At 33.5% G+C, this 15,467-nt stretch overlaps 1 protein-coding gene across 19 annotated transcripts in view; it reads left to right on the forward strand.

Annotated features, from left to right (window-relative positions):
- PHF14 (PHD finger protein 14) overlaps positions 1-15,467 on the forward strand; it is a 225,257-nt gene that overhangs the window by 53,144 nt on the left and 156,646 nt on the right. For all 19 annotated transcript variants that reach the window (XR_003516388.2, XR_003516385.2, XR_003516386.2 and 16 more), the window contains 6 exons: positions 2,337-2,483; positions 3,137-3,407; positions 3,719-3,825; positions 4,936-5,031; positions 6,892-6,995; positions 9,104-9,235. Coding sequence is in view for 13 of the 19 variants with exons in the window: in XM_027573355.2 (XP_027429156.1) it covers positions 2,337-2,483; positions 3,137-3,407; positions 3,719-3,825; positions 4,936-5,031; positions 6,892-6,995; positions 9,104-9,235 (857 nt within the window). In the remaining 6 variants the exon portion in view is untranslated. The remainder of the gene's footprint in view (positions 1-2,336; positions 2,484-3,136; positions 3,408-3,718; positions 3,826-4,935; positions 5,032-6,891; positions 6,996-9,103; positions 9,236-15,467) is intronic.

The raw sequence follows: 15,467 nt of genomic DNA on the forward strand, positions 1-15,467 counted from the left end.
TCCAAGTTAACCAATACATTAATTAGGACACTATTTCAACTGGTTTAAAAAACCCAAATAATTAGTGGTTTAAAGAACGAAGAAGTTGAATTAGCTCTAATACAAGATTCTAGACTGATTTGATATTCGGGGGAGTCTGGTTCTAGGGATTAGGTGCTTTTATTGTTGTTTCATCTTCCTTTAGTCTGTTGTACTTTCTTACACGTCAGAGATGGTTTATCTCTACTTTGGGTTCCACCCATTGGAAGGGGGAAAGAGAAGATTAAGAGTAGGCAGTTCCCTTTCAAGGTCATAGTCTGGAATTTTCACCCCTCTCATTTTCCAGAACTTACCACATGGCCATATCTAAATGCAAGGAGGCTGGAGCAGAGAGTTTCTGGCAGGGTAACCATTTACTCGGTAAAAACTCGAAGGGTTCTACTAAGGGGAAGACGGGGAGAATAGATACTGGAAGACAGTGGTTTCTCTCATAGTTATTTGCTTGTTATATCTCTTCATTCTCTGAACAACATTAATTCCTTGGTCATTCTGGCCTTAGAATTAGGTTTATTGTCCTCCAATCCCAAATTAATTAATTTAAAAAATTACCTGGGTTACTTGTTCCTTTTCAGCTATCTTGTAGACCAGAGATGACTGGTCTTTTTCCTAATTCAGTGTCTTGGCCCTAAGGTTTAATTCAGCTATGTAAGCATGAATCCTACTTCTGATAACTCAGTTTCAACCTTACCTACTTTAAAACAATAAAATACTTCTCTAGATCTGGCCATTTTGGCTGAGGTTCAATATAATCTTTATTTTCATTTATCATCATCTGTCACCAAGATTTACAGCATGTCACGAGAAGGCAGCTGTGTGTGCATGTGTGTGTGTGTGTGTGTGAACAATCTCCTACCTACCTTTTTGTTTCTTTACTTTTATAACTATACGAAGTAGTTATTATTAAATCTGTTTTACGAATAAGTTAAGAGACCCAGAGATGTGTAGCAACTTGTTTGAAGCTGTGAAACCCATAAATTTTGGAGCTGACCCAAGATTTGCAGGCTTTTGTGTTTCCAAATTCCGTGGTGTTATCCACAGTGCTATATTGTGACATCTGTGGATATCACACTACAGAATTGAATCATGTACTTTATTTTAAGGTTACCTTAAATTTATTGTTGTTGCTGTTATTATTATTATTATTATGTCCCTTTCTGTTCTTTTTCATTTGCTGCTTTTTTAGTGTCATCATTTCTCTTTGGGTTGTAAAACCCCACCGTACTCTAAGACACCCTTTTAACATAACTTATATAAAAACTGTATGGAGAGCTTATCTTTATTTCTCCTCCTTAGGACAGATCTAAAGCATGAACTCCCCATTATTTTGTTGGCAGTTACAATGCAGTTTACATGGTTTGGCTATTTACAAATTATTATTATTTTTTAAAGATTTATTTATTTGAGAGAGAGAGAATGAGAGAGAGCACGAGAGGGAAGAGGGTCAGAGGGAGAAGCAGACTCCTCGCTGAGCCGGGAGCCCGATGTGGGACTCGATCCCGGGACTCCAGGATCATGACCTGAGCCAAAGGCTGTCGCTTAACCAACTGAACCACCCAGGCGCCCTTACAAATTATTTTTTTGATAGAGTAAATTTTCTCTTCTTTTCTTCTTTTCTTTTCTTTTCTCTTTTCTCTTCTTTTATCTCCTCTTCTCTTTTCTTTTCCCACCCTCCTTTTCTTCCTTCCTACCTACCTACCCTACTCCTTATGAATAAAAAGAGTAACCCATTAGGTTAGTATCATGAGAGATGGGTGTGAGAGACCTCTGTTTTCCATTTGAGCTTTTACAGTTATATAAAGAGTTAATGGTGATACTTAACGCGTTCAGTTGTCCTGGGTAGAATATGTCCATGCATTCATTGCTAGCCAGTTAAAAATGCTCCACTTAATCTGTGTTGGCTAGTCCTGTATTTTCTGGGTATATTGTCTTATAATATTAATCTGTGTATGCATAACTTTAATATTTAATAATGGCCACTACCTAAGATTATTAAAATCTTATTTGTTTTAAACAGGGATTATTTTTTTAGGTACACAAGGTACAATGTATAAGATTTGATTTCTCTATAAGGCCCTTTAAAGAAAAAAGTGGTTGTTAATTTGAGATTGATATACAAGATTAAGTTTCAAAAGTAGCAATTTTTTTCATTATGGGTAAAAATTACTTTTGTAATTTATTTTAGAAATATCAACACTGTAGGAGATTCTTCAAAAAGGAAATATTATCTCTTGTGTTAGTTTGTTTATGACCCTTTGTAGTAAAAATGTTCACTCCCCCCCTTCTGTTTTTTGGTATAGGATATAGCAGATCCATTTTTTGCTTATTGTAAGCAGCATGCAGATAGGTTAGACAGAAAATGGAAGAGAAAAAACTACTTGGCTCTACAATCCTATTGTAAAATGTCTTTGCAAGAGAGGGAGAAGCAACTGTCACCAGAAGCACAGGTATGGGATTCATGCCAAAAGTCATGTTTTTTCTTTCAAGGTTATGGATTTTAGATCTTGTGTGTGTGTGCCAATGACATGTGATGTATAGTTATGAAATGTGGTTAGTTACCTAGGAAGTGGATTGTAATTAAGGTAAATGGTGAGTGTAGTTTGTAGCTGATGAGTACCCCTCATCTAGTCAACAGAGCAGCCTTTTATGAAGCATATTTCCAAATACATTGAAAAATGGGGCTTAGAGGAAATTATTCTATCAGTGCAGTATATTGGACATATCTTTTTTCAGTCTATTCCATTGTTTGTTTATGTAAAGGATCTGATCAGTTTGCCCATCTTTTAAAATGTATTTCTAGGTAAATTAAGATGAATTTATAGAGACTTGGAGTTACTGAGAAGAGAAACTTCAGTTTAATCAAATTAGTTGCTGACAACTCTGATCATAGATTAGGACATAGAATAGTTACTAGGAGTAGACCTACTTTATTGTAACCCAAGAATAATAATAGTATATCTTAATAACTGTGGATAGATATAACTTACCTTGATATAGGAAATTCTGATTATCTTTACTTTCTCTAAGCATGCAAGTAGAAATCATAGGGAATATGTTACATTTTAATATCTTTTAAAATTTGTATGCATTTCTCTTATAGGCAAGGATCAATGCCCGGCTTCAGCAGTATCGTGCCAAAGCAGAACTAGCTCGATCTACCAGACCCCAGGCCTGGGTTCCAAGGGAAAAATTGCCCAGACCACTCACTAGCAGTGCTTCAGCCATTCGTAAGCTGATGCGGAAAGCAGAGCTAATGGGGATCAGTACAGATATCTTTCCAGTGGACAATTCAGATACTAGTTCTAGTGTGGATGGAAGGAGAAAGCATAAGCAACCTGCTCTCACTGCTGATTTTGTGAATTATTATTTTGGTCAGTATAGACACTAATATATGCACATTGTCAATGAGAACAATTTGCTATTGAAAATATTTGTTATACTGTCAATTTTTAGATATTTATTAGCCATGCTAAATATATTAAGGAAAAAGCATGTTTATTTTCCTAGTAAGTTGTGAGTTGTTACAAAATGCTGAGTTCCTGTATTTGTGAATAGGGTTAAAAGTGTTGTAAACAATGTAAGATTATCCATGTGATCTTTATGGCTGTCTTCTTCCTTTGTGTGTTTTGTAAATCAGCTTTTATTTTCTACTAAAGTAAAATTGGATATTTAATTTAAATAGAGAGAAATATGCGCATGATTCAAATTCAGGAAAATATGGCTGAACAAAAGAATATAAAGGATAAATTAGAGAATGAACAGGAAAAGCTCCACGTGGAATATAATAAGGTAAGTTGGTTACAAAACAACATGATATTATAGACCTATTGATGATGTTATTTGTTACTTTAGGGATTTTCTATTTATGTCTCATTTTGAAATTCTTATGAAGTGTTTAGGCCCTTCTCTACACTTCCTATTTTACTGTCTTCATTATCATCCATAAAACTAAGTACTTCCTATGTGCTAGGTACAATTTGAGCATGTTACATATATTAACTCATATAATTTTCACTTCAGTTTTATAATGTGAGCTATAATTATGGCTCCAATTTTTAGAGGCTAAGGAGGTGAAGTTATTTGCCCAGACTCACGTAGGTAGTCAAGTCATAGAGTTGGGGTTTGAGGCCAGTCTGACTCCATTCCTTGTTCCTAACTAGTGTACTATAGAACTTTGCTAAGTCTGTAGAAAACTTAGAAACTTCCTTTACATTACTGTTTTTATCTTGAATTGTTTTGCGATGTTACTTTTGATTTAAGAAAAATACCTCCCAATTTAAATTTCCATTCTGCATCTTCATTGTAATGATGAGGGAGATCAAAAGAAATATCCTATAAAAGCAGGTGTGGCTAAAATGTTAGGGAATAAGTAACACAAGTATTCAAAGCTGATACTGACTTATTGTTAGATAACATTTTAAGTGATAAAAAATTGGTAAGAGGTACGTTTCCAATATCAGCCACACTGTAGTGAAAGAAAAGAGTACTGGGATTATATTCAGAAGACCTGGGGATTCTTGCTAGTTCTATGATCTTGGTCAAGTCACAGAAATCCTATGATCCTTAGTTTTCTCTTTGAGAAAATGGTCGAAATGCATCTTTAAAAACTCAAGGATTAATTAGCAGAATGTGTTTGAAATTATGTAGAAAACTATAACGCAAGGATAAATATAGATATTATCAGTAAAAATGCTAACATGAAACAAAATGCTTATATCTTATTGGTGCTGCTTATTCAATAACTGGATAGCCTCCTCTCAGGGTATCATGACAAAACATGTTAAAAATATGGATTATCAATACAGATACTTTTGGACATTTGTTGATAAATTATTTAAATTTTCCCATGTTTTACTATGTATTTTAATGGTTTACTGATTCGGATTATTTACATTGTAGCTCTGTGAATCTTTAGAAGAACTACAGAACCTGAATGGAAAACTTCGAAGTGAAGGGCAGGGAATTTGGGCCTTACTAGGCAGAATCACAGGGCAGGTTAGTTTCTTTCCAATTGCTATCTCCTATTCTTACTCTCTGTATTATTTCCAAAGATCAGATTTCTGATACAATTTTCCTAACTAAAAAATTCTGTTTGATTAGGGGCAACTAATCATCTGGGGTAATGATAATGCCTGAAATACATCTAGAGCATTGAAAACTGCCTACTGAGAACCTGTAGCCTAATTTGGTTGTTTTAACAGCTATCTTGTTTGCAAAATTTTTTCATTGGTTCTAACTGATTGACCTGTCATTTGTGATGAAACTAAGATTTGAAGCATGAGTTACTCCTATCAAATTCTTCTAATCTCTAATTTAGCAGTTAGATTCCTTGCCACATTTTTTTTCCTATCCTGTTCTTCTTTTATATTTAGTTCCCTTTTTTTTAGATGCAAAATTTAAAAAGCAAACTAGAGAGATTCATTTTTGTGTTGATTTGGTTTTGAGCTGTGTAAGAGATGGGTTTTGAAACTTTAATGTTAAAATGTAGTTTTTCACCTTCAGTAGATATCACTGTGGTAATGACAAAAATTACTTTATCCTTGAGCATTTTTAGCTGGTTAAAGTTCTTGGTGTTGAAAAGAAGAATCATTGCCAAATAGATTTTTTTGAATGCTTTTTTTTTTTTTAGTACTGTGTATATAACACATAAATTAAAAATTCATTCAGATAATTTCAGTATATTTTAGAGGATGATGGAGACTCATTGTGGTCCTTTTACGATGAAAGTAGTCTTATTTGTGAAGGAGGCTTATCAAAGAAGAGATATTTTTCATTGTACTTATTTCAGAGGTTTACGTAGGGTCAAATTTATCATACAGTTCGTGTAGACTTAGTATTTTAGAAAGTAATACATACTGATATGTATTGTGCTATGCTAGCTTTGAAGATGCTGCTTTTGTGAACAGGATGTATGTGGCTTATATTATAATGAATAACGTAATTTAAGAGGTGAGAATGAGCAGTCACCTATGACGAGTTGACCTTTCTTCCTATTGATAGGTTGTTGATGGATTTTTGGATTTTTTTTTTGGTGTTTTATATTTATGGTGTTTTATATTTAGAGAAGTTAATGTTGAGTACAAGACTATTACTAGTTTATTTGCCAAGCTAGCATTATCTTTTGGCTTGGTTTGCAAGATCATCTCATAAGAATCTCCTATTTAGTGTAAAAAATTATCTACCATATAAGGGTGTTTTCATTTATTAAATGACTTTTTAACAAAAGTTCACCCATTTCCTTGTGCAAATGTAAAATACACAGAAGTAGAAATCATTTGTACCACTTGCATGACACTTTTTTCCAGTTGGTTGAACAGATGCCGGCCCACCGGGCCACTGAGAAATGACTTTGATAGATGGTTGCTGTCTCAGAAGCCAGCATACTACAGATTAGTAGAAAACCAAAAAGAATCCCATTCATTTTGTGGAGAGTTTGGTCCAATAAGATAATTTTTCTAATTAACCTGTGGAGCACCAGTGTAACTGGCATGTTGAGGAAAATAAACTGCTTCAATATTCTTTTTGTCAAGTGTATTGTGTGTGTGTGTTTTTTTTTTTAAGCTCTTAAATACTTGTCCTTGTCTTTCACTTTTTAAAGCCAAAGTAGAAGTTTAATTTTCATAATGTTTTAGTGTTCCACTGAAAATTGATGAAAGTATGTAAATATAGGTTTCTAATGGATGTAACTATGAGACAGAAACTCATTTTAATTCTTTTTGCTGGTATAATAGCTGGTAAAACATTTCTTCTTCACAATTCTAGCATATTTAGTTGACTTGAATGGCAAATAGAGGAGAATGTTGCTTTATATTTTTTCTTTAAAACAAAATAAACTGCATTTGTTCAAATCAATAGAAGTTGAACATACCGGCAATTTTGCGAGCACCCAAGGAGAGAAAACCAAGTAAAAAAGAAGGAGGCACACAAAAGACATCTATTCTTCCTGCAGTACTTTATAGGCAAGTAATAAAATGATAACAGATTAATATTGTTTTTTTAAACTCAAACTTTTAATAACAAGATGCTTCAAATATTTGTGAATGAATTATGTCTGTACTAGAATTTCTGTTAAATGCATTTGAAATTCATTTTATGAATATCTTCATCAAAGATGCTTTTTAGGTTGAATGACAGAAGAGATTTTTGCTTCTCTTTTAATGATAAGTGACTTATATCCTTTAAATAGGTGGAGGTGTATGTCCAAAAGTTCCGTGGAAATGAACAGTCAGTCCTCTTTGGGGAATTGGAAAGTGACTTTAAATAATGTAGATGATCATTTTCTTAAATAATTAAAAACGATATATAAATGTGAATTTATATTTTATTTTACTTTAATTAGTTTTAGAGCTTTTCATGTGTTTTTAGGTAGTGATAGGTATCATAGACAGTGAATTACTGTCTTTGTACAGTGGTGGATAATGAAGATAAGTTCTAGATTTGAATCTTTTTTTCTGTGCTCAGTTGTAATTTATTTACACAAGTGTTTTTGTTTTTTACTTTTTTGTCTCAATAGTTTATACTGGTCACCATTTATAGTAATTTTACATAGCCAAGACTTCTTTCCATATATGAATAGGTTAGGATCTTACTTTTTTAATGTAACTGATCATATTAAGTGGGGAAAGTTATATACACATACAAATGTATATATTCACATACATACCTATATATATTTATGTAAATATATAAATATTCTCCCCACAACTTCTTCCTTTCTCAGAAATAGCAGGAATAACAACGATATCAATCTCCATAATTACTTTCCATTCTTGGTTGGAGGCTCCCTCTGTAGGTAATAGCAAATGACTTCCTTGAAATGTAGGAAAAGCCCACTAGTGTTTTAATGTACAATATGAAGACTAGCACATTCTCAGTCTAGCTTTTCTAAACAAAGTTGGTTCATTTGGAACCATCACACATTATCATAGTGCTTCTGACTTATCACTACAACAGTTCATTTTGTTTCAGAATGTATTTTAGGTGATTTTCTTTTTCACTCTGAGCAGCATTGAGACCAAGTACTAGTTGTTGTTGCATTTATATGATCTTTTTTTTTCTAGGATAACTTAAAAATTCAAATATCATTGTTGTTTCTGTACATGGATGGATGGCTCTTATAGATTCTCAACTTCTCCTTCACTCTTTATGTTCCCAATATAAAAAAGACCCTGGATTTTCAGGTCGAGGTGCTTGTGCTCTAGGAGTAAAGTTTCCTTTTTTCACAAGAGAAGTTGAATTCCTTGAAAACAAACAAAAATCAAAGTAACAGTAACACCAATAGTAAAACGCCCCATTCTTTGCAATAAATAACAATTGGTAGGGGCGCCTGGGTGGCTCAGTCGTTAAGTACCTGCCTTCGGCTCAGGTCATGATCCCAGGGTCCTGGGATTGAGCCCCACATCGGGCTCCCTGCTCTGCGGGAAGCCTGCTTCTCCCTCTCCTACTCCTCCTGCTTGTGTTCCCTCTCTCGCTGTGTCTCTCTCTGTCAAATAAATAAATAAAATCTTAAAAAACAAAAAAAAATTGGTATATTTTTAAGACTCAAAGTCAGATTTCGAAAAGTCTTATTTATAAATTTAGCTTATTTTTATGTTCCAACACTTTTTGAAAGGTTTGTAATTAATGGTAGAAAATAAACTGAATTTTGTTTGTGAATTAACTTCTTTTATAGTTTTAGAGAAGTAGAAAATTGGAAAAATTATTTGTTCAGTAGTTAACTTTTCTAGAGAAAAATTAAGCTAATATTAAATGAATTTTAAGTGATAATTAAAATTAAGATAGTGATGATGTTGAGAATACTATCTTATAGATGACTTTCTCTGAAAAGTTTGACTCTAGAGCAATATTTATATTAGATCCAGCTATTTTTCTACAGTCTCAAAAATATTTAGAACTAATAAGAATTATGTTATAAAAAAGCATGTGTTATGAAAAGATATTTGATTTTAACAGAAGAAATTTTAAGTTAATCAAGGTGAAATTTTGAAATTTGAAAAATACGCTATGAATAGCTGTTTCACTAAGATAATTATTACTCTAATCCTTTATTTGCTGCCTTTATTCAAAGTTGTGGAATTTGTAAGAAGAACCATGATCAACATCTTCTTTTATTGTGTGATACCTGTAAACTCCATTACCACCTTGGATGTCTGGACCCTCCTCTTACGAGGATGCCAAGAAAGACCAAGAACAGTTATTGGTAAGTAAAATGAAAGAGATTTTAATGTTAGAAATGGTTCGCTCTTTGTTTCAACAAGTGTAAGATGAAGTGTTATATCGTATGGCTTCACAATAAAGTTTTCAGCACATTTTTAAATTTTTCATAAATATTTTTCCAACTTTGTTGAAGTATAATTGATAATAAAAAACCATATATATTTAAGATATATAACTTAATGATTTGACATATGTATACATTGTGAAGTAATCACCATAATGAAGCTAATTAACATATCCATCACTTTGCATAGTTTCCATTGTCGTTTTTTGTGGTGAGAACACCTTAGTCATAAATATTTATTATAATATATGAATAAACCTGTAATAGTTTTTTTGGGAAATGAATTTTTAGTTAATTGAGGCTATTGTGGTATCTTGGCAATGGTTAAAGCATGAATTCTGTCTCATCTGTGTTAATTCTCTTTTATTATAAGAATTTCTCAAATGGTTCATTTTTGTTTTGAAATTGAATGAATTTATCAGGAATTTGCCTCCATATTCATCCTTTTACTACCTTTGGTATTTTTCATTTGTGCTAGTTATATTTATTTATTTATTTATTTTTTAGTTATGTTTAACCATTCTTTTGCAAATCTAGAAACATTTGACATGTTTCTAAATTTTTTTTCATTAACTTAGGTATATTACATTACTACAGATGTTTGATAAAAGCTTATGTATGATGAATTTTATCCTTTCCTTAATTTTAGTCCAAGGGAGAGACAAGTGCTCAAGTTTTAATGTGCTCAAGTTTTAATAGGCTAATTCTATATAGGAAGAATTTAGAACACGGAAAACTTTGGAATAAACCTCAGTGTTCTTTTTAGGCAAATTACCTTTCTACTTTTAGAAAAGAGTAAACCCCAGGTTCTTAAATGGTAATCTGTATGAAAAGTCATGTTTGTCAAACACATTGTTAAGCATGTTTTTTTGACCTCATTGTTTTATCTCATAAAGCAATCTCTGTTCATTTTATTAGGAAGCTTACATTCTTTAACCATTTTCACAGGATTGCTTTTCATAGTTTTTTTTTTTTTAATTTTATTTATTTGTCAGAGAGAGAGAGAGAGAGTGCATAAGCAGGGGGAGTGGCAGGCAGAAGGAAAAGCAGGCTTCCTGCTGAGCAAGCCGCCTGATGTGGGACTCGATCCCAGGACCCTGGGGATCATGACCTGAGCTGAAGGCAGACACTTAACCAACTGAGCCACCCAGGTGTCCCTCATAGTGTTCTTTTATCAGTTTGTCTTTAGACAGCCCTACTAGTCTGCCCTTTTCAAGTATAATGGAGTGTGTATATATATTATATTATATATACATTTTATATATGTGCTTTTGAAACCAGTATTTACTAAAAAAATGCTGTGGCTTATTAGAATGTCAGCAGTGTTAATAATCATCCTGGGTGGGTATTTTTTTGCCTTTTTAAAGAAGATTTATTTATGAGAGAGAGAGAGAGCATGTGCACACGGCAGGGGGAAGGGGTAGAGGGAGAGAAAGTCTTTAAGCAAACTCCACTGAGCACAGAGCACAATGTGGGGCTCAATCCCATAACCCTGAGATCGTAATGTGAGCCAAAACCAAGAGTCAGACTCCCAACAAACTGTGCCAATCAGGTGCCCAATAGATGGGTGTTTCTAAATTGAAAGCCAGTTTTGGTAGTCTCCAGGGCCAGGGTACTTAGTCATGATCTTTGACATGGAGATATGCAGTTCTCTCCTTAAATGAGGTTATGAACTTTTCTAATACTGCTCTGCCAGCAGAGCTCTGGTTTCTAGTATGTAAGTTTCTGGAAGAACTTCACATACACTGCCTTGCTTAGACTGTTTTAGGGAAAGCTGGCCTGAAAAGACCTAAAACTACTTAGGGTCCTATGTATTGGTTACAGTGTTTTAAAGTAAAAGAAGCTAATATTGTGGCAAAGTGAAGTCTTCAATATCTTCTTGTTTTTAGTGATCAAATTTCTTTTGGCCTCTGAAATTAACTTAGTTTTGCTTAGCAATTAATTGAATATATTAGTTTTGGAGTAAGTTTTATGGAATTATATTTTTCTTTAGTGTATCTCAATTGGGAGAGGCACTTTATGCTTTTAACATTTTCAGTTTATTTTTGAAATTATATTAAAGATAATAAATACTAAAGCAATTTCACTTCCCAAATATTTTATTACCTATACTCTTTGCCTAAGTCTATTATATATGTATGGTAGAAAAACTGTAATGGTATGCTACTATGCATCTTTTCCCCATTCTGGCATTCTCTGATGCCATATTGGTATTTTGAAATTGACCATGGTTAGTAGTATGCATAATGCGGAAATTGGGAAGTGGTACAAATAACGACTTTTTCCTTAGAGAATTAGGTGTTAGATTAGCACACTACTGCCTAACCTCTGCTTAGTTTCCATTTAGTTCTTCTTAGTGTTTTTCTTAGGAAAAAAGGTACTAGAAAGGTCCTTTTGTCTTAGAGAAAGGGTTCCTGGACCCTAATCTCATGATTGGGCCCATTATTGGCTTAAATTTATACAGAGCCTACTGGTACACATTTCTGAATGTCACCAATTATTCCTTTTGCTGTCTTTATGCTATGCGTACTTGGTAACACCCTTTCTACTCATATACCCCTTATGTTCATTGCTAGCTAAAATTACTATGCAATCTTCCCTTCTCAAATACCATGTTCTGCTTGATAGACTGTTCTAAGGACTTCCTGTCCAGCTTTTTTTTTTTTTTTTTTTTCTTCCAGTATCAGCACTGCTTTTGGGAGATACTAATTTGAGATCTGGATGCTTTCTGTTTGGTCCATACCACAACAGTTCACTGCTTATTCTGGACTGATTTAAGACATGTGACAGGAAATAATAAAGATACAGAGGTAATTATTTATGGAGAGTAGGGAAGTTGAGTAAGTTCACATTAGACAAGCTCTGACTTTTCAGTGAAATAGTAGTCTGTGAAAAGGGAAAGGAATTGGGATGATTATGGTGGCTTAAGAAGACAGAAGATAGTTTCCAGTAGTTATTGTGAAAAAAAAATCACAGATGACTTGCTGAGGCTGTATACCAAGAATGTTCAGTGAATTGGTTTAATAAGTGTGATTAGTTGATTTTTCTCCATTAATGCTCAGCTGTCCAGGAGCAAGAGAGAGAAAAACCCAGGGACTTCTTAGGTTGGGTTAGGAATGGTCAAATCAGATGAGAATGCTAAGTGGGTGAGGAATTTGGCAAAGGATAAAGAGGCTAGTGAAGGTATAATCTAGGTTCCATTTGTTTGTACTTACTCCCACTGTTTGAAATTTCATCTTACTCTTAGTTTATGTTATCTTGGTTTGTTTCTTTCTAAGTATATAATGTTGCACACTGCCTTACATTCTTCTCAGATAAGCCTGATGTGTATAAATTAAATAGTAAGGGTTTGATTTATGAGAGTAGCTCGCATAATAGATACTTCTTTTAATTTTAGAATAATCTTATGTTTTTATCACTGATCAGAATTTGTCTTGCCTTTTCTAATTAAAGAATATTCTGAAAACAAAAATCCTGAATATTCTGAAGAGTATTGTTTGACAGATAATTGAGTAATATTTATTACATCCTTTTATTCTTTGGTTATACCTTTGTTTATTCTTTTAAGAGAAAAGAAAATCTATAGCACAAACCCTTCAGTGAATAAATTACAAGTTTCTTCCCGTTTTTCGTAATAATTTATCCTTTCCTTCCTCTGTTAGCTCTTTTTATTTTTATTGAGAGATAATTCACATATAACCTTGTATTAATTTTAGGTGTACAACATAATGATTTCATGTATGTATATATTGTGAAATGATTACCACAGTAAGTTTAGTTAACATCCATTGCAGCACATAGTTAAATGTTTTTTTTCTTATGATAAGGACTTTTAACATCTATTCTCTTAGGGGCGCCTGAGTGGCTCACTTGGTTAAGTGGTTAAGTGGCCAGCCCACTCTTGATTTCAGCTTAGGTCATGATCTCAAGGTCCTGGGATGGAGCCCCACATAGGATTCCACACTTAGGGGTAGAGTCTGCTTGCTTGTGCCTCTCCCTCCCCTCTCCCACCCACCTCATGTGCATGTGCTTGTGTGCACGCTCTCTCTCAGATAAATAAATAAAATGTTAAAAAAAAAAGATTTAGCAACTTTCAAATGCACAATACAGTATTATTAACTATAGTCACCATGTTGTATATTACATCCCCAGGATTTATTTATTTAGAGAGAGAGCATGGGGAGACGGGCAGAAGGAGAGGGAGAGAGAGAGAATCTTAAGGAGGCTCCGCCTTGGGGCTCCATCTCACGACCCTGAGATCATGACCTGAGCTGAAATCAAGAGTTAGATGCTTAACTGACTGAGGCACCCAGGCACGCCCTCTTTTTAATTAAGTAATTAATTAGGACATATTTATGTTTAAATGGAAGTTTGTACCTTTTGACCACCCTTAACCTTTTGCACCACTCCCCCCAGCTTCTGGCAACCACCAATCTGTACTTTTTATTTATGAATTTGTGGGTTTAAAAAAGAAATACTCTGCATATAAGTGAAATCATACAATATTTGCTTTTGACTTATTTAGCGTAATTCCCTCAAGGTCCAGCTATGCTGTTACAAATAGCTAGGGTTTCCTTCTGTTTTATGGCTAAATAATATTCCATTATATATCTCTACCACATTTTCTTTACCCATTCATTCATCGATGGACACAGGGTATTTCCATGTTTTTGCTCTTATAAATAAAGATGCATGAACATGGGGGTGTAGATATCTTTTCAAGATAGGGATTTTGTTTCCGTTGGATATATACTCAGAAGTGGAATTGCCGGATCATACGGTAGTTGCATTTTTAATTATTTTGGTTTTAAAGATTTATTTATTTTTTATAGAGCGAGAGATCATACCAGTGGGGGGAGGGGCAGAGGGAGAGAGAATCCCAAGCAGACTCTGTGCTGAGTGTGCAGCCTGACTCGGAGCTGATCCCATGACCCAGAGATCATGAACCAAGCCAAAATCAAGAATCGGATGCCCAGACAACTGAGCCAACCAGGAGTGCCCTATTTTTAATTTTTGAAGAACCTCCATGCTAGTTTTCATAGTGGCTGCACCAGTTTACATTACTGCCAATAGTATATGAGCATTCCCTTTTTTCCAAATCTTCTCCAACACTTGTTATTTCTTACTTTTTGATGACAGCCATTCTGACAGGCTTGAGGTGATATCTCATTGTGGTTTTGATTTGTATTTCACTAATGAAGTTTTATATAGGCACCTGTGAAGATTTTCCTTGGGGGGGGAAACATGGAAGAATCTTAGAGGTAAGGGAAAAAACAGACTATGCTATGGAATCTTTGAAGACTGAAAGCAAAATAATTTGTAAAGAAAATAAAAGGAAAACATGAATTATGTATAATATTTGAGAAATAAAAGTGTCACTGAATTTATTACAGTTAAGAAATAAAATCCTTTTTTTCTCTAACATACACAAGTAGATTTTTCTATAAACTGAATTAGTGTACTTGTCTTAGCATTATTATATAATGAAATCATTTTTCCTCAGTAACTGAAAAATTTTAAACCCCCTTCTGAACTTAAGTTGTGATGTATGGTGCAGGAGATGAAGAAAGTATAGCAAATGAGAAAAATCTCTTGGTATTTCATTTCAGTATGAAGGTCGTTCTTTTGCATAAATTCCTGACATGAATTTTTATTACTTATACTTTAAAAAGTTCCTTTTTAATTAATTGAATAGTTTGATTACTTAAGGTTATGTTTAATATTTTGCATGGGAATTATAAATTATAGGATTCTCTTCCCTTAGTAGAATATATTACGTAAAAATACAGAGGATTAAATATACAAGATAGCAGCTTAGTGGGTTATCAGAAGAAGTCAGGTATGTGTTTTGACATTATGAAAGATAATTATTTTACCCCCAAATATTACTTAATCCCATTGAATTGGACAGGCCATAAGCTTTATCCTAGATTATTATTCTTAGGATCTTATGTACTGATTAATGTAGTAGAGATGCTTTTTCATATCTTAAATGATACATAAAAGATAGAGACTATAGTATTTAATAGATTGTTGAAAAAGTTTGAAGTAGTGTGTCCATCTATGTCGACTCTGTACTGTAACTATCACATAGCAGTTGTTTTGAAACAGATAAATTTCTGCATTGGTGGTTACATTTTGTTTTGATTTT

The sequence above is a fragment of the Zalophus californianus genome, chromosome 12, assembly GCF_009762305.2.
Source record: "Zalophus californianus isolate mZalCal1 chromosome 12, mZalCal1.pri.v2, whole genome shotgun sequence".
In the NCBI taxonomy this organism is placed as follows: Eukaryota; Metazoa; Chordata; class Mammalia; order Carnivora; family Otariidae; genus Zalophus; species Zalophus californianus.